This window comes from Erythrolamprus reginae, chromosome 5 (genome assembly GCF_031021105.1).
Source record: "Erythrolamprus reginae isolate rEryReg1 chromosome 5, rEryReg1.hap1, whole genome shotgun sequence".
In the NCBI taxonomy this organism is placed as follows: Eukaryota; Metazoa; Chordata; class Lepidosauria; order Squamata; family Dipsadidae; genus Erythrolamprus; species Erythrolamprus reginae.
This window is the reverse complement of record NC_091954.1, coordinates 43,520,142-43,544,431: the sequence shown is the minus strand read 5'-3', so window position 1 is coordinate 43,544,431 and position 24,290 is coordinate 43,520,142. Positions and strand designations below refer to the sequence as shown.

At 37.8% G+C, this 24,290-nt stretch overlaps 1 protein-coding gene across 2 annotated transcripts in view; it reads right to left on the bottom strand.

Moving 5' to 3' along the window:
• Positions 1 to 14,237: 14,237 nt before the first annotated feature.
• EBF3 (EBF transcription factor 3) overlaps positions 14,238 to 24,290 on the bottom strand; it is a 225,602-nt gene continuing 215,549 nt past the window's right edge. Inside the window, exon 16 of one of the 2 annotated variants that reach the window (XM_070752468.1) lies at positions 14,238 to 17,030. In XM_070752468.1, coding sequence (XP_070608569.1) covers positions 16,999 to 17,030 — 32 coding nt within the window. In that variant the 3' untranslated portion in view covers positions 14,238 to 16,998. The remainder of the gene's footprint in view (positions 17,031 to 24,290) is intronic. The other variant, XM_070752466.1, reaches the window with a different exon arrangement.

Genomic DNA, 24,290 nt, shown 5'->3' with positions numbered 1-24,290 from the left:
AGATATGGCATCAGCCACGACCCCAGGGAAGGGGAAGGGGAGTGGCTATTATAGCCAAGGAGACTTTTCGCCTACGTAGATTCATTGCTCCCGAGATTGCGGGTTATGAGTCCCTGCTTGTTAAGTTGGATCTAGGGGTTCAGGTGGGCTTGTTGCTCATGTACCTGCCTCCCAGCTGCGTGTCAACAGCCCTGCCTGTGCTGCTTGAGGAGGTAGCCAGGTTGGCGGTGGAGTTCCCTGGAATTATTGTTCTGGGGGACTTCAACCTGCCGTCACTCTGCGGATCCTCTGGGTTAGCACAGGAGTTCATGGCCACCAGGACAGTCATGGACCTGACTCAAGTAGTTCAGGGTCCGACTCACGAGGGGGGGCACACACCTGACATGATATTTCTCTCTGTGAAATTGAGCAATGGTCTGAAACTAAGGGGGTTAGATGTATTGCCTTTGTCATGGTCAGACCATTTTTTACTGCTAATACTTGACTTCTTGGCTCCAACCGATTAGGTGGTTCCACGCCAGATGTCTAATGGACCCAGAGGGCTTTCAGAAGGTGCTTAGGGTTATACACTTGTCCACAGTTCGGCAGAGTCTCTTGCCGTGGCCTGGAACAAGGCTGCAACAGAGGCTCTTGACCAGATTGCACCGTTGCGATCTCTCCATGGTGCTAGACCCCAGAGAGCTCCTTGGTTTACCTAGGCATTTCAGGAGTTGAAACACCAGAAGAGACGTCTAGAGAAGCGCTAGAGGAAAAGTAAGTCCGAATCTGATCGAACACTTTTAAGAGTTCATATTAAGACTTACAAAGTGGTGCTCAAGGCGGCAAGATGCATGTATCATGCTGCCCTGATTGCATCAGCGGAATTTCGCCTGGCCACTCTGTTTAGGGTGACTCACTCCCTTCTTAACCAGGGGGGGAGTAGGGGAGCCCTTGCACAGCAGTGCCGAGGACTTTAACTCATTTTTCGCTGATAAAATTGCTCGGATCCGAATGGACCTTGACTACGATTGGATAACAGAGTCGAATGACAATGAGACAGTTGAGGTGACTGGGGCCTGTCCTTGTCCACCTGTTTGGGAGGAGTTTGACCTGGTGACACCTGATGAAGTGGACAAGGCCATTGAAGCTGTGAGTTCCGCCACCTGTTTATTGGATCCGTGTCCCTCTTGGCTGGTTTTAGCCAGCAGGGAAGTAACATGGAGCTGGGTCCAGGAGATTGTCAATGCTTTTTTAGGGTTCTTTACGGCTCCCTACAAGGAGGCACTTGTGCACCCCCTCCTCAAGAAGCCTTCCCTGGACACAGTCATTCTTAACAACTATCACCCAGTCTCCAACCTTCCCTTTATGGGTAAAGGTTGTAGAGAAGGTGGTAGCGCTCCAGCTCCAACGGTCAACAGTCAGGATTCAGGCACAGCTACAGCATGGAAACTGCTTTGGTCAAGCTGATGGATGATCTCTGGCAGGACCAGGACAGGATTTTATCCTCTCAGTGGCTTTCAATACCATCGACCATAGTATCTTTCTGCGCCAGCTGGAGGGGTTGGGAGTGGGAGGCACTGTTTTACAGTGGTTCTCCTCCTATCTTTCTGGTCGGTCACAGTCAGTGTTAGTGGGGGGTCAGAGGTCAACCTCTAGGTCTCTCCCTTGTGGGGTGCTCAGGGGTCAGTCCTCTCCACCCTGCTATTCAATATCTACATGAAACCACTGGGCGAGATCATCCAAGGGCATGGGGTGAGGTATCATCAGTATGCTGATGATACCCAGTTATACATCTCCACCCCATGTCCGGTCAGAGAAGCAGTGGAAGTGATGTGCCAGTGCCTGGAGGCTGTTAGAGTCTGGATGGGTGTCAACAGGCTCAGACTCAACCCTGACAAGACGGAGTGGCTGTGGGTTTTGCCTCCCAAGGACAATTCCATCTGTCCATCCATTACCCTGGGGGGGATTATTAACCCCCTTGGAGAGGGTCTGCAACTTGGGCATCTTCGATCCACAGCTGACATTAGAACATCACCTCTTGGCTGTGGCGAGGGGGGCATTCGCCCAGGTTCACTTTGTGCACCAGTTGCAGCGCTATTTGGACCGGGAGTTGTTGCTCACAGTCACTCATGCCCTCATCACCTCGACGCTCAACTACTGTAATGCTCTCTACATGGGGCTACCTTTGAAAAGTGTTCAGAAACTTCAGATCGTGCAGAATGTGGTTGCGAGAGCAATTATGGGCATCCCCCGATATGCCCATATTATATTAATACTCTGCACCCTGCACTGGCTGCCGATCAGTTTCCGGTCACATTCAAAGTGTTGGTTATGACCTATAAAGCCCTACATGGCATCGGACCCGAATACCTTCGAGACCGCTTTCTGCCACACGAATCCCAGTGACCAATTAGGTCCCATCGAGTCGGCCTTCTCGGGGTTCCGTCGACAAAACAATGTCGTTTGCCGGGACCCAGGGGAAAAGCCTTCTCTGTGGTGGCCCCGGCCCTCTGGAACCAATTCCCCCCTGAGATTAGGACCACCCCTACCCTCCTTGCCTTCTGTAAACTACTGAAAATCCATCTATGTCACCAGGCATGGGGAAATTGATTCCCCTGGCTCCCCTGCTTTTTGTATGGTATGTTGAGTTGGGTGATTTTTCTTAATAAGGGTTTCTTAATTGTTCTGCTTTTTAACATTGTATTTGTAGACTGTATTGTTTGTTGGGAGCCGCTCCAAGTGCTCGGAGAGGGGCGGCATACAAATCTAATAAATGATGATGATGATGATGATGATGATAATGATAATTTTTGTTTACTTAGTGACAAACTAATGCATAATTATAGGAATACATGACTAATGTAATAAAACAAAGCCCTATCTCCTATGCCCCCCTCCAACATATATCTTGTAATCCCCAAGGAATTCTTTGAAGAAAAACTCTGTTCTTCCAGTTATTTTGCATCTAAAAAATGTCATGGCACAATACCTTATATTGCTAGCTGTAATCTAGGAATGTGAGTTATGTGCCATGCAGAAAGACAAATACAAGAAGTCTTCTACCTCTTTTTATATGCTTCAAATTAACTTAAGAGTATACCCTTAAAATGCTCCCATATTCTGTAGTGCAGAAAGTCTTCCAAATGTAATACATACATACATACATACATACATACATACATACATACATACATACATACATAATCTGGTAACTTAAATAGATGAATGACAGATGATAGGTACATGATGATAGATGGGTGGATGGGTGGATGGATAGATGATAGATAGATAGGTAGATAGATAGATAGATAGATAGATAGATAGATAGATAGATAGGTAGGTAGGTAGGTAGGTAGGTAGGTAGGTAGGTAGGTAGGTAGGTAGGTAGGTAGGTAGATAGATAGATAGATAGATAGATAGATAGATAGATAGATAGATAGATAGATAGATAGATGAGATTGATACATTATAGATGATATAGCTAAGTAGAAGATGATAGAGAGGGGGAATACTCTGTAATGTGTGTGCATTTGGAGACATTCTGATCATGGACTAGATTCACAGGCAGGCTATAAATCAGAGCAACAACAGAGCTGTTAAAAGGAGGCTTGTAGAAATTCACCTTTCTCTATGTCTGAGCCAGAAATCACTTCACACCTAGACAAGAATAGAAGTAGCCAAGGCTTGGCATTGAATCTACAGACAGAATTGGAGCATGGTGTTTCATTTCACATGTTTGGCTTCACACTGTAGTAATAGGATGAACTGCCAACATTTTCCCATGTATGGTACGCAACATAATTTTGTGCTAGAGGAGAATTCTGGCAGGCAAAATCAGTGGGAAAATATATGTCATTATATCTGAAATCTTTCCCTAAATTTGTACCATACCACGCTAAAGTGAAAGTATGTGTTTAGTGAAAACTAGGTGATTTGCTTGCTGCTTCAGGAGTCTGTCTGCTGCCAGAAGCTAAATAACAACTGAGTAATAAAAAATGGAGAAAGTACATGAAATAAATATTGTACACAATTCTAATGAGGCTAAATTAGGAAGGCAGTTACAGACTTTCTGTTCATATTTTAAGAACAAGAAAATGTGAAGTTAAAGTCAAGAATAGGATAAAAATAGCTGCATTGTTTATGTCCATAACGTTTTAGAATACTGGTACATTTGTTCATTCCTTTTTAATGCTTAAAAGTCTGGAGGGTTAGTTAAATTATTCCTTGCTTGTTTTGCACACTTTTGTATTTTGACTTTGTGGCATTCCTCCCACCTCTGAGAAACCAGGGGCAGTGCAAACCCTGCCTGGTGACACAGTGACCAAAAAAAAAATCAATTTGTAATCTGATTTGAGGTTTTTGATTTCCTCTGACGAGCCTAAATTTCATTAAAAGCCACCTTATTCAAACATAAAAGAAATCCTTGAAGGGTAAAACAGGGAATTGTCTCAAAGAATCCCAACTCTTTTGTGCTATTTATTCATTGCCTTAATTGTGAGGTACAACAAGTGGTGTCGGTTGGCAGTCACACCGTTATCAAACCAGGGATCAGGAAGAGGGAGGGAGCAAATGCACAGGGGCTCACATTCAAAAATCATTCTTTGGCATATCGACACTTTAGCTATCAACAACCCTGATTATCTGCTCAGAGCTAGATCACAGCTTGCTGGTGACATAATAAGCTACAAATCACTGCGGTGCTTTCTTTCTGCATTCACTTAATTGTATGTATTCTCTAGGAAAAAAAATGATCATTGGGGCTTCTTGTCTTGATGAGAAATTGACATTTTGTGACTGATTATTTGGGAGCACTATGTGAGTTAGATAAGACTTATAGTTGTTTTAAAGGAGACCAGCCATTCTTCCAGAGGCCTCTTTATTGCTCTACTTGACCCATTTGATGAGTATGGATTTCATGAGGTCTTTCTCAGCATGTGAACTATAAAAGGTTCGAAATGACACCACCCCTTATAGACAAAAGATAACCTTGCCCTTTGAATATATTGATTCTTTATTAACTAGGCTGTTTAATGCAATGAAATGAGGCATTAGATTGAAGTCCATTTCAAGTACTCTGAATAATCTTTAAAAGCTTGGAAGACTTTAAAAGGCTGCTTGACAGTAATTGGCATATATTTTTAGGGTCTCCATTTCTTGGTTTTGATTAGAAATATAAAAAGGAAATATTTTAAAGTCTATGCAAACACTTATTTTAAAAAATAGCATTTTGTATCACTTAGGTACAATTCACTCATCTATATGTTACTGATAGGCAGTGTGTAGTAGATGTTCTGTAATATATACCATATTTTTTTCAGACTATAAGACGCACCTGTGTATAACACACATCAAGATTTCAAAAAGGTAAGGAAAAAAAGTTTCTGTCTTCCTTGGAGTATTCTGCAAGCCTCCCAAACTCTCTGCTTGCCCTGTTTTCCACAAAAACAGGCCCATTTTCATCAATTTTTGCAAAAAAATGGGTACACAGTTGGTTTGGGAGGCCTGCAGAGTGCTTCTGAGGGTTGGGGGAAGGCAAAAACACCCCCATTTTGTGCAAAATGGCCCATTTTGCACCAATGGGCATTTTTGCCTTCTCCAGTCCCAGGAGCATTCTGCAGGCCTCTGCACACCCTGGTTTTTTTTTAAAAAAAATGGGACAATTTGTTGTAAAAATTGGATGCAGTGGCTGGGCTTTGGGAGGCCAAAAATGGCTGTATTCACTGTATAAGATGCACCAACACATCCACTCTCTTTTAAGAGGGGAAGGTTCATATTCTACTCTGAAAATATGATATGTATGTGTGTATGTGTATATATATATGTGTGTGTGTGTGTGATATATGTATGATATATGATAAACATGTGTATCATATATTTTTGCTGAATTTTTAAAATGAAGGGAAACTAGGATAGCACTATTTTAGCCTTCTTCTGGCCTCATATGTGTGTGTGTGTGTGTGTGTGTGTGTGTGTGTGTGTGTGTGTGTGTGTGTGTATCACATGTTTTTGCTGAATTTTAAGGGGAAAAAATTCAGCACAAACAAGTCTGGAGGTACAACCAAATACCATTATTTCAATACTTACATGCCATAAGCTGCATCACTGCAGTGATCATGTCCTTAAATAAGCAAAGTGCCTTTGGTGAAGTTGGCCTGAATCCAGCCTTTGCCATTGGAAAAGCAGAACCATTAAAATTAACAATGATTAGTCATGGCTACCTCAGGTTCCATTGGTTTTATAGTCTTAATCTAAGATAGGGGTGAGCAATTTTTTCTAAGGGAACACTGGCAAAACTGAGCCTATTGTGAAGGGCCAAAACAATAAAGGTCCCACCTCTACTATGCCCATTCCCTGACCTCAACCAGATGTGGCCTCTGGGCTATAGAATGCCCAGGTCTGCTCTACGATCAACGAAAACTAAATCCAATGCATTTCTCCCTCACTTAGCATCTTTAGAAATGTTTTTGCAGCTAGCAAAAATGATACCTATAGGCAAATGTCATTTTCTGTTTTATATTTTTCAGGCCAAAAAGAGATTATGAGATTTTTATATAGGTAGTTATCCTGCCAGTTTGGCATACAGGGAAATACAGTGAATAGTGTAGTATAAAAACTACAGTGTGGTTAATATGCTTAAAAGGGATCTAATCTCCCTCATTTGCCATTTAGTTCAGTAAATGAAAACTTTTCAAGACTTCTTTAAAATTACACTTGGACACCTGACCCAGATCTGGCCAATGCCTTTGATATAAAATGGAAGACATGGGTTTTGGTGAATAGATTCCCATTTTCTCAGTTATTTGCAGCAGAAACTGCTCCTCTAGATGACACCCATATGTGTGAAAACACCCTGTAGCAAATATTTACACCAACTCTTCGTAAATAAATCTGTGTAGCAAGGTCACCAAAATGACTTTCAGAGAAAAGTGGGCTCATGGGTGCTTAGATATGCAGCTCATTCTGACCATGAATAGTATCTCATCTTGAAAATAGAGGTATTAAATAAATGCATTCATTATGACAGTGGAAGTGTGCAGTGACATCGTGGTGGAAGTGAGGTACAGCAGTTATGAATTGCTCCTGGTTCGGCCCTGTTCTAAGAAGGGTCTTGCCTTCTCTTTCTCAAGATTCCCAAGGACAATTGGTGAGCCACTGTGTGACACAGAATGCTGGACTTGATGGGCTTTGGCCTGATTCAGCATGGCTCTTCTTATGTTCTTAACTGGTAGCACCAGTGAGGGAAGGCTCTGCCCACCCGCCCAGGAGACTTCTGTGCATGCATACACAGAACCAGTGGTAAAGAGTTTTAGAACCCACCACTGTGGTAGAGTACTACTGATAGTATAATACATGTGATGTTCCCCAACTGCTTGTTGCACACACAAAAGAGGCATTCCGGAAAAGAAGCAAATGGTATATTGTGAAATAGGCTAATGTACTAAACGGTGAACAATGGCATACTATTGTCTTAATTAGAAGTGCAGTAAACAACTATACACAATTATGGATGCACAACAGTGGTGGGAAATATGACCAATCATAGAATTGTGTCTGGAAAACAAGGAAAAATTTAATTCCATGCTAAGTCACTTGGAATACAATTCAGCCAATTGACCATTCATTCATTCATTTCATCTATTAGATTTGTATGCCGCCCCTCTCAGCAGACCCGGGGCGGCTCACAACAATAATAAAAAAAACAATATACAATGGTAAATCTAATAATTAAAATATCTAAAAACCCTTATTTAAAACAATACATCCACACAAGCATACCATGTATAAACTATATAGGCCAGGGGAGATAGCTCATTTCCCCCATGCCTGATGGCAGAGGTGGGTTTTAAGAAGTTTTCAAAAGGCAAGGAGGGTGGGGGCAATCCTAATCTCCAGAGGGAGCTGGTTCCAGAGGGTCGGGGCCGCCACAGAGAAGGCTCTCCCCTGGGTCCCGCCAGATGACATTGTTTAGTTGACGGGACCCGGAGAAGGCCCACTTTGTTGGACCTAACTGGTTGCTGGGATTCGTGCGGCAGAAGCCAGTCCCGGAGATATTCTGATCTGATGCCATGAAGGGCTTTATAGGTCATAACCAGCATCTCTCTCTTCCCCCCCTTTCTCTCCTCTCCCTCTCTCCCTCCCTACCTCCTATCTATCATCTATTTATCATCTACCTTGTATACACTATTAATGTAGTTAGTTATTGCTTTTGGAAATATTCAGAGAATGACAAATATAAATTAAGTTTTATATGGCAAGATTGACCTAGGATTATCAAATTTGGACTTTAAAATTCCTGACCACTAGATGGCAAAATTTAGGTAACTCTTTGCTGCTAGCTGATGGACAACAGAATTACTACAATCCAATCATTGACATACCCACAACAGGTATAGATAAATAAAAGGAGGGAAAGCTTTAAAAATGTTGCAGAGACTCTAAAATGGGGTTAATTAACCGTTTGGGAGTTCAGTTTAACCCACAACAGACCCAGTCACATACAAGAGTAAATTAACCCTAAATAGTTGTGTTGTGGGTATTATCAAATCTAGACAATTAGCCTATTTGGGCAAAAGAGAGAGAGAAAATAGCATCTGCAGAATCAAGTGCCTCTTAATGATACGTTCTTCCAGTGCTTGAATGCACATCCTAAATTATTCAGCTGGCACAGCTAAGCCCTGCCCCCTTCTGTTCTTCTGTCTTGCTGGGGAAGGTGTGTGTGTGTGAGAGAGAGAGATAGAGAGAGAAAGAGAGAGAGAGAGAGAGAGAGTATGTGAATCTAGTGGTGCAGTGAAACACTGCCAGGAGAATCCTGTTGCAAGGGCTCATGGGATATCATGTCCTTTTTGAAGGAATATAAAGGAGAATTTCCTATAGAAGAAAAAATTTGAAAGTTTTTTAAAATTATTTTCCTTCTAGCATGACAGTGTGCTTCCAGAACTACTGATAAGAGTATGTCATCAAGTTACTATTTTGCTTTGCTGCGTAGCTGTGTAACATCTTATTTGCTTGCTTGTTAGATTTCCATCCTGCCTTTCGCTCAGAACCTCAATAGAACATACCCAGCACTCCCACCATCTTTTTCTGTGCATTTGCCCAACAACCCTGTGAGAAACATTGCCTTGAGAGAGACTAGCCCTGGATCACTTGAGCTTGTCTTTGCAGTCATAGCCCAACTCCTTAACCATTGTTCACATTGTTACTCATGGAAGCTAGTAGAAACATAGAAACATAGAAGACTGATGGCAGAAAAAGACTTCATGGTCCATCTAGTCTGCCCTTATACTATTTCCTGTGTTATATCTTAGTATGGATATATGTTTATCCCAGGCATGTTTAAATTCAGTTACTGTGGATTTACCAACCACGTCTGCTGGAAGTTTGTTCCAAGGATCTACTACTCTTTCAGTGAAATAATATTTCCTCACGTTGCTTTTGATCTTTCCCCCAACTAACTTCAGATTGTGTCCCCTTTTTCTTGTGTTCACTTTCCTATTAAAAACACTTCCCTCCTGAACCTTATTTAACCCTTTAACATATTTAAATGTTTTGATCATGTCCCCCCTTTTCCTTCTGTCCTCCAGACTATACAGATTCAGGTCATTAAGTCTTTCCTGATACATTTTATGCTTAAGACCTTCCATCATTCTTGTAGCCCGTCTTTGGACCCATTCAATTTTGTCAATATCTTTTTGTAGGTGAGGTCTCCAGAACTGAACACAGTATTCCAAATGTGGTCTCACCAGCGCTCTATATAAGGGGATCACAATCTCCCTCTTCCTGCTTGTTATACCTCTAGCTATGCAGCCAAGCATCCTACTTGCTTTTGCTACTGCCTGACCATACTGCTCACCCATTTTGAGACTGTCAGAAATCACTACCCCTAAATCCTTCTCTTCTGAAGCTTTTGCTAACACAGAACTGCCAATGCAATACTCAGATTGAGGATTCCTTTTCCCCAAGTGCATTATTTTACATTTGGAAACATTAAACTGCAGTTTCCATTGCTTTGACCATTTATCTAGTACAGCTAAATCATTTACCATATTACAGACCCCTCCAGGAATATCAACCCTATTGCACACTTTAGAGTCATCGGCAAATAGGCAAACCTTCCCTACCAAACCTTCCCCTATGTCACTCACAAACATATTAAAAAGAATAGGACCCATAACAGACCCTTGTGGCACACCATTATATTATATTTCTGTGAAGTGGATTGGGCTAACACATCCACACCAAACATATTTATAGATTTTATAGATTTTTGAAAAAGAAACCGTCTCCAGGCAATGTAAGGAAGCACTAATAAACCTAGGTGCCTAGTGTAAGCCCCACCATGTGTGTTATAAAGTCATTGTGTAAATGACTTGTATTTTGTTAAGTTGTTTTAGCAATGTTATCATGACATGTATGACACCTCTCACCACCCCATCTTCCACAGATGCTCTTGTAATAAACATATTTTCCCTTCTGGCGCTTGTGCTCAAATATATCATGATGCTGAAAACAAACTCTATGATGGGTACCTTCCAAAATAGCATGAGAAACAGAGAGAACAAAATGTAAGAAAGTACAAGAGCCAACATACCTGCTCTGTAGCCAATTCCTTACTCTAAAAGTACCTCAGCCTACTGAATTGAAATTTCTCCAAATTTTGAAGCACGTACACCAAAATGGAGCCATACTCTCTCATTATTGAATGTGGGGGGAAAATATAGTTACATCTTTTTCTTTGTAAATCAATATGGGTTGATCTCTGCAGGAAAGCTAAAATATTAAATGTGGGGTACGTTAAGTAAAATACCATAGAAATCAATGCAAGAATGTTTGTATGACGTGTCTTCAAAATCTGATTTTTAAAGTAAAAATAAGTAGTTTGCTTTTCCCCTAAAACCAAATTTTATTGAAAAGATGAGTGTTTAAAACTAAAAGCACGCCAAATTTCATTGAAATTACTGGAGGGATTTTCAAACTATTCACCCTTGAAATGTTTTTAAAAGAGTGCCACTTAGTACCATCTTATTTGGGGATATAATTTAATTATAAAGCTTCAGCAAAAATTAATCCTATCATGAGGATTACTAGACACAAGAATAGATTTTTTTCCCGAACGCCATCACTCTGCTAAACAAATAATTCTCTCAACACTGTCAAATGGGAAATAAGTAGTAAATAAGGGTACAAGATCTTAAATGAATTTTCTCCACCCACTCCCCCATGTCATTGTGATTAGACAATAGATAGTTCTATGACTGCAAAAAGTAATCCGATTTGAGGACATATCTACCAATCACTGCATGCAATATTTCACGTCCTATTCCCTTTCTTTCCACCAAGCCATTTTATAGGAGCAAGAGAGAGTTTATGCCAATCAGTTCAAGTCTCTCTCTCTTTTTAAAAGTTATCTGTCAACAGCTGAAAATTGCAATCTGTGGTCTATTGGTTGCAAGAACATGGGAAATTCAGAGATGTATTACGAGCATTTGCTGGGTCAGAAGAGATGTATTAAGTCCAGCATTATAGTTCCTATAATGCAGAGACCACCTCCTATTTCTACAGAGCAATTCAGAGAGATACTATCTCTTATTCTGGAGAACAGCCATTGTGAGTAGAGGCATTGATAGCTTTATCCTCCAGCATTTTAATTGTTCAAGGGAATTCTATTAGATCCTCAGAACTATACAGTGCTTAAGCAAACCACACACTTTATCCAGCAAGTTTGACCCATTTCTCTAGTCTGACTTAACAATTGCTCTCAAGGGTCTCAGCCAGGCATCTTTCCCATCATCATTTGCCTCAAAACGACACTATAAAGCACTGTACACCAGAAAAACTAGACCAGTGTTCCTCAAATATTGGGGTGCCCCCTCGGGGGGGGGGCACGTAACAATGCCAAAGGGGGCATGTGACCCTGGAGAATGTGCTTTTTATGCCGCAGGGAGTAGGGTTTTTTTTGCACCAAACAATAGCACACAGCTCAGAGCAGGAGATATGAAGTGCATATAACAAACCCTTAAAAGACACCATAGAAAAATATTTAACAGGGAAGAAAAGAAAGGAGGAGAGAGACGGAGATAATGAGGCAAACGTAACTCCCCTGAAAGCCAAGATGAGGAAATATGATGAAGTGTATATAGTGCTTGGCTTCACTGTGACTACAGTGGGAGACAAGGAAAGACCTGTATGTTTGCTGTGTCTAAAAATGTTGGCAGCAGACAGCATGAAGCCAAATAAATTAAGGTGTCACATTACCCCCCAATCACAATGATAAGCCATTTGAGTTTTTTCAGCGAAAACGTGCTGAATATTGCAAACAATCATCCTGGCAGAGAGTTGGGTGCAAAGTGTTTATTTCTTCCTGGGGGGGGGGGAATAACAGAAATTAATTGAGAAACACTGAATTAGACAGAAGATCAGTTTAATCTATTCTAAAGTTATTTCATAGAAATTACTGGTGGTTCAACTAGAGAAACTATTGAACTATCAATTCCACCCAAATTCTAAAGAAGTAATCTTTTTATGCCTTCAAGTAGGATTTCTCCAATTTGCATTTGCAAAATGTCTTCCTGCCCCTACTTCCAATGGCTTCTGCTGAACATTCATGACTTGAAAATATTTTTAATGTATATATGCACAAGCCTATGTATGTTTTGAAATCCTATTGAAGTTGTTTTAGTATTAGTTTCTATTTTAATTCAATTTATTGTAAATCACATGGGGCTCTCAAAATGCAATCATAAATATTGTAATTATTGCCAAAATATTGCTGATCCTATTGTAAATGGATGTACTGTATATACCTTAGGCAATATGTTAGTGAATATCCTACCCCCATTTATTTTAAGAGCAGAATTTTGGTCTTTATTTCAAATTCACCCCTGTGAATTTCACAGAACCTGATGGAATGTCCAATAGGAGAAGTAGAAGTACTCTCATAGATTTATTGAACAAGATTTTGTTATGATAAACTCTGCATCACAGACCACTAACTTGTGTGTGTATGTGTGTGTGTATGTATGTATGTATATGACTCTTCCCTGGTAAAAGCTGATTTGGAGGCGAACCTGTAGCTCAGAGGTTAATATCCTGCCTTGCACACAAAAGCTACAGGTTCAAATCCCAGTAAGGGTATGTCTATCTGACGAGAGCATAACAAGCTTGAAATATATCTATACTAGGCTCTCTTCCTTTTCACTTATCAGCAAAAATATGGTTATAGTTTGTCGACTATAAATATAATTTATCTGTCTTGGCCCTACATGGGGCCAAGAGGCAAAAGGAAAGCAAAATTGCTTCCTCCCATATTTGGGGATATCAGGGTGATTTCAACAGAAAACACACTCACAGATGTCTTTTTATGACCCTTTAATCCCTTATTTCCAGGTGAAGTCAGGATTACTGAGCATTTACTGGCTGGATGCCCTTCCTGATGCCTATACCAAATACACAGCAGTTATTTTCTCTTTGTGCCCTGATGAGAAAAATCTGCTGCTGCCTAGGATTGAACTTTCAACCTCCTGTGTGGGAGATAAGCATTTTCACCCATGCACTATCACACCATATTCAGCATAAATCCTATTTTTTTAAAAAAAATATTTTAAAATAATGAACGGGGGACATAACTTCATTAACTTCTGTATAGGGATTGCTTATTTTTGCAATCTATACTGCCAAAAAAGAAAAAAATATTTTTCCTTTTATGGCTTCCTATGAATTAGACATAAAAAGTTTTTTTTTGTTCAGGATAGTGTTCAGCAACTTAGTATTTTATCAGGAGCTATTTGATATATTTCTCTTTCCAACACATTTTTGCCTTGATCTTCCATATTAGAAGTAATCAGCATCATTAAAATATCAGGTGTCTTTGCATAAGTTATTCTATCAAGATTATCAATCATATTTAACTTGTCTGGCTTTTTTTCATAAGGTAAGGAATAGACACATTCATATTTGTTAATGAATGAAATCAACATTAAGCCATATAAATCATCATTGTGCAAATCAGTTATCACAAGTAAAATATAGCAGCTTTCATGTCATCTGATATCAACTGAATCAAAACCATTTTCAGTGGAAGTATTCAGAGAAAGTACATCAGTAATACATTCAGTGATTCAAATCAATGAGTAAGCAAGTCCTTATTTACACTCTGGGAGTGTCCTCTTTAAAACATGAAAATGAATTTACAATTTAACTGTTTCTCACTTCTGTGTTCTTACATTTTAATAATTAAACCTGAAAAATTAGCAGAAATGAAATTCACAGACAAGAAATACTTTAATTAAATATTGTGTAAAATGAACATTTTTATACAGTTAAATATCTGAAAAATGTACAGATAAAACAATCTTATTGTAGGGTCTTTAACAGTAAAATCTATCATTTAGTGAAGTTTCCCACTTGGAAATGAGGAAATATGAGTGAATTGACTAATTAATCTAAAACACAAAACAAATTGTATTTATGAAGAAATGTTCTGATCATGTATGCTTGACCTTTCTTTTTTAAGATCAAAATCATACTTTATATAAAGTGAAACTGAGGCAATTCACTTTCATTTTGACTTTTCGGCTTTTCCACTTAGCTAAGCCTTAGCTACTCTCACAGGGAAAAAATGTCTGGCATGTTTTGTAATTTGTGATATATTTGTATCAATTTTAAAACCTCTTATAAACATTTCTTGAAAATGTGCAGTTTTGTATTTAAAAAATGGTCCCTCCTTTTTGCTGAGAAATTTAATTCTGCTGCAGAGTGCAAAAGTGATTTTGCAGTGCTGCATTTGAAAGCATTTAGTGCAAGAAAGAATGGTTGTGGGGGGGCAGTTATGTCAGGATTGGCACTAACAGGCACAATATATTAAAGGAATTGTTCCAGTTTATAAATTACAGTCCTTACTGTAAGTGTCTCTACAAAACAAAAATCTGAAAATAAAAAAAGGTTATAAAATCAGGTGTGATCCCAAATGCATAAAAAGTCTTTCTCTTTGTTAAACATTGCTAAGTTACAAGTAATGCAGAGTGCAGCAGAAAACAGGTACAAAAGAGGTCACATAGCCATTGACCAAGAGTACAGTTTACCAAGGTCAGCTATGATATTACAATTAGACATTTTAGGGAATTGGGACAAGCCTCATCAAAGTGAACAGAGGGCAGGTAACTATACTCACAGGTGGAAAAATGCACCCCACATTTGTGCTTTTATACACCATAAATTATCCAAATGAAGTAGTGATGCACTTGTTCTAAGCCCATGGTTAACAGCAGAAAAGTTATTCAAAGACATCTAATTTTAAGGCATTCAAGGAAGTTCATGTGGCCAACACTGTAATTAAAACATCAGAAGTGAATTTTGTTCATTTATTATTATTTTTAATTTAGGCTTCTGATTCTCATCCCCTCCCCCCAAGTAAACACAGTTCAGCTATGTGGCAAAGTCATGGGTGGCAACTTTTAAAAAGAAACCATAAATCATAGAAAATGGAGAAATTAAAAAAATGAAAATCAAAACACAACATAAGAGAACTTTCCGTTTCCTGTGGCCGCATTACATGCACGTTTTCTACTAGTATTCATTACAGCCATGTGGCACAATTTTGTTTTAACTATACAACAAACAACTTTATTTCAAAATTATTTGTTCAGATAACTTAAAAATAATATAAAAATAAACAATGTTTTTCCTCAAAATAACAGAAGGATGGAAAGTCGAAACAAATAACAACTTTGTGAAATACAAAATGAATGAACACATTTTTTTTAAACAAAAAACATATGAAGGCAGCGGTTCTTGGCTTAATGCTTTTCACAGCATCACAATACCAGTCAAATGACAAAAAACATACATACAGGAAAAATGGTGAAAATATACAAAATTTCAAAGATAAATACAATATTTATAATCAATATGTTACAAAATAAATTCCCTTGGTGATTGCAAGTGTTCATGTGAAAGGAAGTTGTAATGTAGGGCTATTTTATTCCTTATCTTTAAAAGGAATAAAATTTGATCTTCTAAATATTTAAGTGGATCTGAAAAAAATTCAAGACAAGTGTATAAATATTTAGCTACAACTTTGGCAAAATCACAAAAGTCTACAATTTTATAACCACATACAAAACACATCAGGGAAGTAGGATCTAGAAGTCAAAAGGACAATTTTCTGGTACAAGAAACATAGACTTCACAGTAGCCTAAGAATGCAATAGTATACAGTGCTAGCAAAAGTTGAAAAAATGTTGCAGATCACACTTGCTTAACAGGAAGCTCTAGCAGTGGAAGTATATTTTTTTTAAACCAACAGACAGTAGCATTTTCCTCTGTCAGTGTGCTTGTTGAAGGCAAGAGAATTCAATATCAAAGTTACAATTTCTAACTACAATAAGTTACAAAGTTCCATTTCATTAAGATGAAGTTAAGCAATGATCAACCCTCCCATCCTCCCAGCCCCCAAATTATTTGAAATCATATATTCATCCTCCCCTCCCCCCAACCCCAGTTTTGATGGCTCATACCTCCTCCTTGGCCCCCTTTTTTCACCACAAAAAAATATTTCACATTATAGAGATACACAACCATTGTGAATCTAGTTATGAGTACAGAAAAATGTTTCGGAGGCATTTTTCATCAGTGTTTCATGATAATCAAAATGGTGCATCCACAAAGTTTTTCCCGACACATAGCAAGTACTAGACATAGCCAAGACGTAATCAGAAACTTTATACAAAATAGGTGTCGCTTTTTCCTTTTTCTTCAGGACCAAGAAATGTGAAAATATGAGAGAAGTTCAGTCAATAAAATGGAATTGTTCATGAAGAAGTTGATTGTTTGCATGTTGATTCTTAGTATTTTAAATAAACTTTTTTAAACAAAGTTTGTTTGTTTTTTGTAGCATTTTCAATGTTTTGCTGATTGTATTTTGAAGATACTGGTTCCATCAGCATATCTTATATACTAAACTTGTCCCCTAGAAAGTTCATCTTCTGAACTGGGTGCTACAGTAGCTAAACAAAAAAAATGAATTTACATTGGCGGAACTACAAGCCCAGACATAGCTGAAAAAAAGAGAGAAAAGGTGCTATTAATTTATGTGCATTATGTATTGAAACTTGCAAAGAAAGAATAAACAAGCAAGCAAAACAGCTAACACAGACCACATCGTATTCTTCATAGCACCAATGTCTGAAAATCATTAGGAAGCATTCATCAAATCCATTTCCTAAAACACTTGGATTAGGAACTAGATGCATTTGATTAGAGCTAAAAAAAATACTGTTCATGCAGCTTTTATAGGCAGATTAAGGTTTATGAAAAAGAAAGGTGGTGCCCAATTAGGTATCAAAAAATTTCATAAATAGAATATATAACAGAAATGTATTTGGAATTCACAATAATGATATATGCAGAAATGTAGTAGTGTGTCGGTCTTCGTGACTCAGGTGCTGCCTGGAAAAGTGATCTAGATAAACAATTGATAGATCCTTTTATCTGGCAAGATAGTAGCTATCAAATAGTTGGTGGTGGGAGTGGGGCATCTGTTTTTGGCATAATAAGCTATCCAGTAAGAGAATACTTTCCTTTCCTTTATCCTCTTCTACATTTTATTTTTAAAATTAGACTTTATTAACAGAGCTATTTTTTTAAAAGACTTGATTTTGACGTGAAAAGAACTCTGACATGTGTGAATGTGTGTGTGTGCGGATGTATGTGCAAAGCATCCTATCTCCCACATGTGCGATATCTCTCTTAGCATTTTGCTAATGGCAAATGGTGGCCCAGACTCCCTGGAGGAAGCCTATGTTGACAGCTAAGAAGCAACATGGTCATTTTTGGTAATGTCAGACAAGGCCAGCTCACTAACAGTCAAGAACCAGACACTTCTCAACTTCCATAAATGAAAAAGTGTGTGTGTGTGTGTGTGTGTGTGTAAATATATAAATTTATATAAATAAATATATACAGTGGTACCTCTACCTAAGAACGCCTCTACTTAAGAACCTTTCTAGATAAGAACCGGGTGTTCAAGATTTTTTTTGCCTCTATTTAAGAATCATTTTCTACTTAAGAACCCAAGCCCGGAAAAATTTCCCATGAAGGCCTGGACAGTTTCCTGCCATTCCCCTGGGGTTTCTCCTTCTCACGCAGTGTATGGGAGGCAGTCTCGCACCAGGTGTATGGGAGGCGCCTGCTCCTCCTCGCTGCCTCAGAGTCCCCCTTTTTTTTTTAAGCCTTAAAGTTTTGGATATTTTTTTATTCCCCTCACCTCACTTTCTTCCTTCGGCAGCGACTGTCCTCCTCCTCTTCTTCCTCCTCCTCCCACCCAAATTCTGAGCTTTTATTTCTTTCCTAATAGGTTTGCACACATTATTTGCTTTTACATTGATTCCTATGGGAAAAATTGCTTCTCCTTACAAACTTTTCTACTTAAGAACCTGGTCACAGAATGAATTAAGTTCATAAGTAGAGGTACCACTGTATTTGTATAATTTTTTCAAGAATTCAGATTTAAATGGACAGCTTCAGTTTGGACTTTCTGTTAATTAGCACTTTCTTCTAATTGTATGCTGACTTTAATAAGTCAGTGACTTTCTGAGATCAAAGTCTACTATCTTACATTGGCTTTGGAATCCATCAAAGCACTATAACAAGACATAACTTGAAATCTCCTATTTGTTAGCCTATGTTAATTTATGAAATGTGTAGAAGGAAGTCCCAGTGCTCCTCTCTTTTGCACACAAAAAAGCTCAGGGTCAAAATACCCACAGCGTTGCATGATCTCTGGCCCCAGGAACTGATACTACCTACTTTAAAGAAATAGTAGCCATTAATGCAATTAATGTAGGAATATGCCAAAGTATTTAATAGAGGAGACAAGTTTGCAGATAGTCTCTTGTGTCTTATCCTAAGAATGGGACTGCAGTTTTAAATACCAGCAATGCTAGGATTTGCAATACCCGTACTGAATGCCTCTAAATTTTAAATGCAATCAAGATGCACACCATTCCTTATTCAGAATATTTATATAATTATATATTAGATGCAAAGAAAAAGCTTGTTAAGCAAAAAGATTTTTAAATTTGTCTTTGTGTTCGTTCTAGATAACTTCCTACAGTAGTAGTGTCATAATTTGGATGGTTTTAACCTAATAGCACTTAAATGTTATCATGATACCATTTCTCATTAATTTTTGTACAATAAATATTAATACATTTTTATGTAATGTGAACTTTAATTTCCCAGTTCATTAATTTAAAACAATATCAATTTATCTCAAATTTGCTGTTGCATTTTTTTCTGAAAGCTTGTATGTACACATTTCTTATGTAATGCAATCTCTTTGCATGACTATCCATGTGCTTAAATAAGCAGCATAAGGAATCTGAGCTGCAATAAGTGTTGTTCAATGTAATTTCACAGCAGCTCTACCATTAAATGTGATATTTCTGAAGTTGCCAAAAATGCATTATTTTTCCCCTCTATGGATTTCCTTTCCTTTCTTTTCCTTTTATTTCCTTCACTTTCCTTCTTCCCTTCCCTGCCTTTCCTTTTCCTCCTCACTTCTCTCCTCTCTTCTCTTTTTGCAGACAATTTTCTTGCTAGGTTTTACTGGTAGGTATGGTGGCCTTTTTATAAGGGCTCTCTAAAATGAAAGGATAAGGGATGATCAACTGTAACACTCTAGATGTTGGGTGCAGAGGAAGGAGAGTCCATCAACATGTAATGTAAATTTGATTGGCTGCCAATTTATGGAAACATATAAGCAGCTAACAGGTTTCTGCTTATTTGTACCACATAGATTTGATTCTGAAATTAGTAGCAGACTATATGTTAAAGTAGGATAGCAATATTAGGGTCAAAGGAAGAAAGTTGCTCTTAGTCTGAGTCATTTTGGGTAGATTGAGCTTTTGATTTTTAGATGATTTTCCTAAAATCAAGGCTTTTTAAAATATTCAATATTTATTTTGGGTACAGATATATTATATGGCAAAGACCCCCACAGACCCCCACAAAGTAACAGATTGCCACGGGGGTTTTCAGAAAGTCCTAACTTATTTGGACAGGTCTTAGAACAGGTATTGGCGAAGTTTCAGCCATCAGAAGGGTTACAGTTGCTACAGTACGTAAAGAAAGGTGAAGTTGAGTATGGAACTAATGAGTATGTATTTGGTACAAACTCAAATCCTCTGTTACTTTGGAATTTTTGCTTTGAATTGATAGATTAAAGCCAATTGAGTTATAAGAAAATGCTGTAATTTGGAAAAGACAAGCAAGCATACAGGCATGTCATAGTTAGACCAATGGATGAAATAGATACGGCTGCCATAAAAGTACACACCTTCTTTCAGTGCATAGCTGTGGATCTAATAGTTGCAAAATTGTATTAGGTGAAGGTTCATTGACCTTAAAGTTACCGAGTTTCATACTTCAGCACAGAAATCTTTGGAAATAGTAATTATTGTGAATTCTTTTTTCATATGGAATGGTTAGAGTTATGAATACCGAATTTAATGAGTTTAATCAGTACCCAGCACTCAAGAAATTCAAAGAGTGGAAATCAAATGCCATGCATGTTTTTTTTTTCATCCAGTTTGCTACTCGTATATAACATATTATTTACATACGAATAAAGACCATGGCAGAAACTAGGCTTAGAAAAATGTACATTCCTCATACTATTATGCTTTTGAGAGGAATACCTCTGGTATTCGATATAACTAATGGAATTGGGCAAATTGTGTGCACTATTTGGAACATGTCTTTGTTTACATGGAAAGATTAGTCACAGGTTTACAGATGGAGCATAACAGCCAGATGCTCTTGCATTTCGACCCCTACGTGCCACTGTCTGGATGGCAGCCAGCTCTTGCCAGCTGTGAATTCCTCCAATATGGCAGAGTTCCAATGTAGTTAGCTCCGCACAATGATGCCATCAGGACTGGAAGGAACAATACCAAATGGTGAAGGAATGGGAGGCATTGTTCACAATCTGTGGCCAGTAAACATTCCCTTGTGGTAAATGCAGTTTGGAGATGAGGGGCAGAGCACAGCTTCGGTTACCTACAGAAAACTCTCTTCCATTAATTGATGGCAATGAATACTAATAACACCATCAGCATTTAGTAGCAAGGGTTCTGTCAAAGTAGGGCCAATGATGGAAAAATCAACCTTCAACCACATTTCACCAGCCTGTAATTTAGTGAAACAGTGGTGGAGATATTGGCTTTCAGTATCCTGCATGGTCCATTATTAAAAACAAGCAAGCCAACAAATCTAAACATTGTGATTGTAATAGTGGACTTTAATCTTGAGGTGGATTCGTAACAGAAGAAACTCTTTTCATCTTTTTCTCAAGCATGTTTTTCTTGGGGGGGGGCGGGGAAAATATAAATACATCTTTCTTCAAACAATACAATTTTGTAAACAGGGCATGAACTCAAACACAGCATTACCAATGCCACCAAGCGTATGATTGTGTGGTTAACTCTAATATATAAATGGCTACCTACAGTTTACTGATTAGAGTTTTGCAGGGAAAATCTGTTCAGAGGAGATCAATATATTGTCTTTGAATAGCTAGTTTCTCATAACTTAACTCTTCTGTCTTGATGGTGATGAGAACAAAATGGAAATTTTGTGTGAAATTCCACATAAGAAATATCTTCAGCTATGCCTGTGCATGGTTGGAAAACCAAATATAAGGATTTCTGAGTGGGATAAATTAGAAACTTAAATTCCTTTCTTAGTATGCTTCCAAATGATCTTCAGAACATTCATATTTACCTAAACAGCTACATATTCTCTTTCTTTCTCTTTCTCCACCTCTCTCTCTCACTCACACACACACATACACACACCTTGTATATATACACTTACAATTATATTTACAAACACATTTATTATTTCATTTTATTTATATATTAAATTTATAGAAGGCATACTTCACTCACAAAATAACTCTGGGCAGTGACAGAATGACATATACTGTATAAATATGTGCCTGCATTGTCCAAAGATGATTCTTCAAGAGGCAACTGGACTTTTGGGTTTTTCTTTGAAGGTATTTCACTTCCTATCCAAGAAGCTTCTTCAGCTTCAGAGCTCTTTCTACCCAGAGCTGAAGAAGCGAAACATCTTCAGAGAAAAAGCAGAAATTCCAGTTGCCTCTTGAAAAAGCACTTTGGGACAACCATGACCTAGATGACTGAAAATCTCCATAGACTTATGTCTGCATTATTTTCTTGGTGGATCAAAAAATTTTCTCGGTGGATTAACTGGAAACTGGAACAATGATGGCACGAGGAACATTCATACAATATTGAATCCTGATAGGTACCAATATTTTTTATATTAATTCATACTGCTGTTTATATTTTCTCCTATGCTACACATGTAAGATGTAATCTTCTGTTGTCCATACCACTGACTCTTACCACTCGCCTAATAAAGTCCACAGTACCATTTAATTTACACATAAATGAATGTGAAATAATTGAGAAGAACAGATATCTAATTAGCCACTTTTGGGTAATGATATGAAGTTATATGCATTAAATGTGATCATACCACTGATTTCCTAGGGATGTTAAAAAGGACAGGCAAGTTGAAATTATCAACAAATTTTGAAAAGTGTTTTTTTTTTTAAAAAAAGAAAGCTTATAGTTTAGATTTATGTTGAAATAATGTTTTCAACGAACGTGTAATGGCTGGAAACATTCTGTGTTCTTCAAAATATTTGTTGGGTGCTATTTATCTTTCTCCTTATTACTGTTATTCTGAATGACATTGTTCTAAAAAGAGTTTAGGTTTGGATACTATAGATAAAAGATCATAGCACAACAAAATAATTATATTTTTAAGTCTGTACTTGATAAATAACCATGTGATACATGTTTACATTACATTGGAAGACAAGTGAACAGGAGGCTTATTTTGCTTTTAAAATATAGGATTTTTTTTAAAATATTGGGCAAGGTTACAGAAAATTTGTGCTCTGCAGTTCTCATATTATCTCAGGATACAAAGGAATGTCATCCTTCAGAGATTCTATGCCCAAGTGTTCCAGTTCATAAATATCTATCTCGGGGGAGATTGACTGACCAATTCAATTACAGGTAGTCCTTGACTTACTATCATTCATTTAGTATCATTCAAAACTACAATGGCACACACAAAAATGACTGCTCCTCCCATTTACAATTATTGCAGCATCCCCACAGTCACATGACCAAAGTTCAGGATAATGGTTGTAGTATCCCAGGATTCCCATTTGTTATCTTCCCAGCTGGCTTCTAACAAGCAAAATCAATGGGAAATGCTGGATTTGCTTAACAATCATGGGATTCACTTAACAACTCTGACAAAAATAAGTTGAAAAATTATGCACAACTCTCTTAATAACTACCTTGTATAGCACTATGTCCCAGCTGTGGTTGAAAGCCTAAGATTAGTTGTATGTAAAGGATTAAGTTTTGATAAGTTACTACTGCTGATTTTGGTAGTTTCTTCTATTTCTGTCTGTCAATACATGATTCAAGTTTGGGGTCAGAACAAAAGTTAAAGCTTTTGGAGGAACTGTGGGCTATAGGTACAATCAACATCTAAATTATGAAGTAATGAAAACAAGACTAGAGGGTGTGGGACCTTTCTGTCCTCTTCCTGCTAAACTATTCAAGTAAATTCCTCTCACAAGTGGCTAAATTTTCTGAAATTTATTACATGGAGCATAGTTAGCAAAAAGTAATTTTTAGAACAAGTATATATTAGAAACTAAATTTCAAATATTAATTTCTTTTTATTATTTCTTTTGAATCTTTATTATTGATTGACAAGATAAATATCAGTTATACTACAAGTCAGTTTGTGTACACTCAGACACAAGATTTATATTGTTGGTTGCTTATTAAAACTGGAATGAATCATTGTTATTGTTTACTATTATCAATGATGGCGCAATGGTTAGAATGCAATATTGTAAGCTAACTCTGCTCACTGCCAGCAGTTTGATTCTCACTGGCTCAAAGTTGAGTCAGCATTCCCTCCTTCCGAGGTCGGTAAAATGAAGAATCAAATTGTTTGTGGGGGCGCAATATGCTGACATTGTAAACTATTTAGACTGGACTGTAAAGCACTATGAAGTGGTATATAAGTCTAAATGCTATTGCTATTATTACAAGTCATTATTAAGAATCATAAGCTGTCCAGAGTCATTGGTTGAGATGGGCAGACATAGAAATTGAACAAACAAACAAACAAACAAACAAACAGTCAAATAAAGGCCATTCATGCTTCTTCCTATTATTAATTTCCAATAGAAT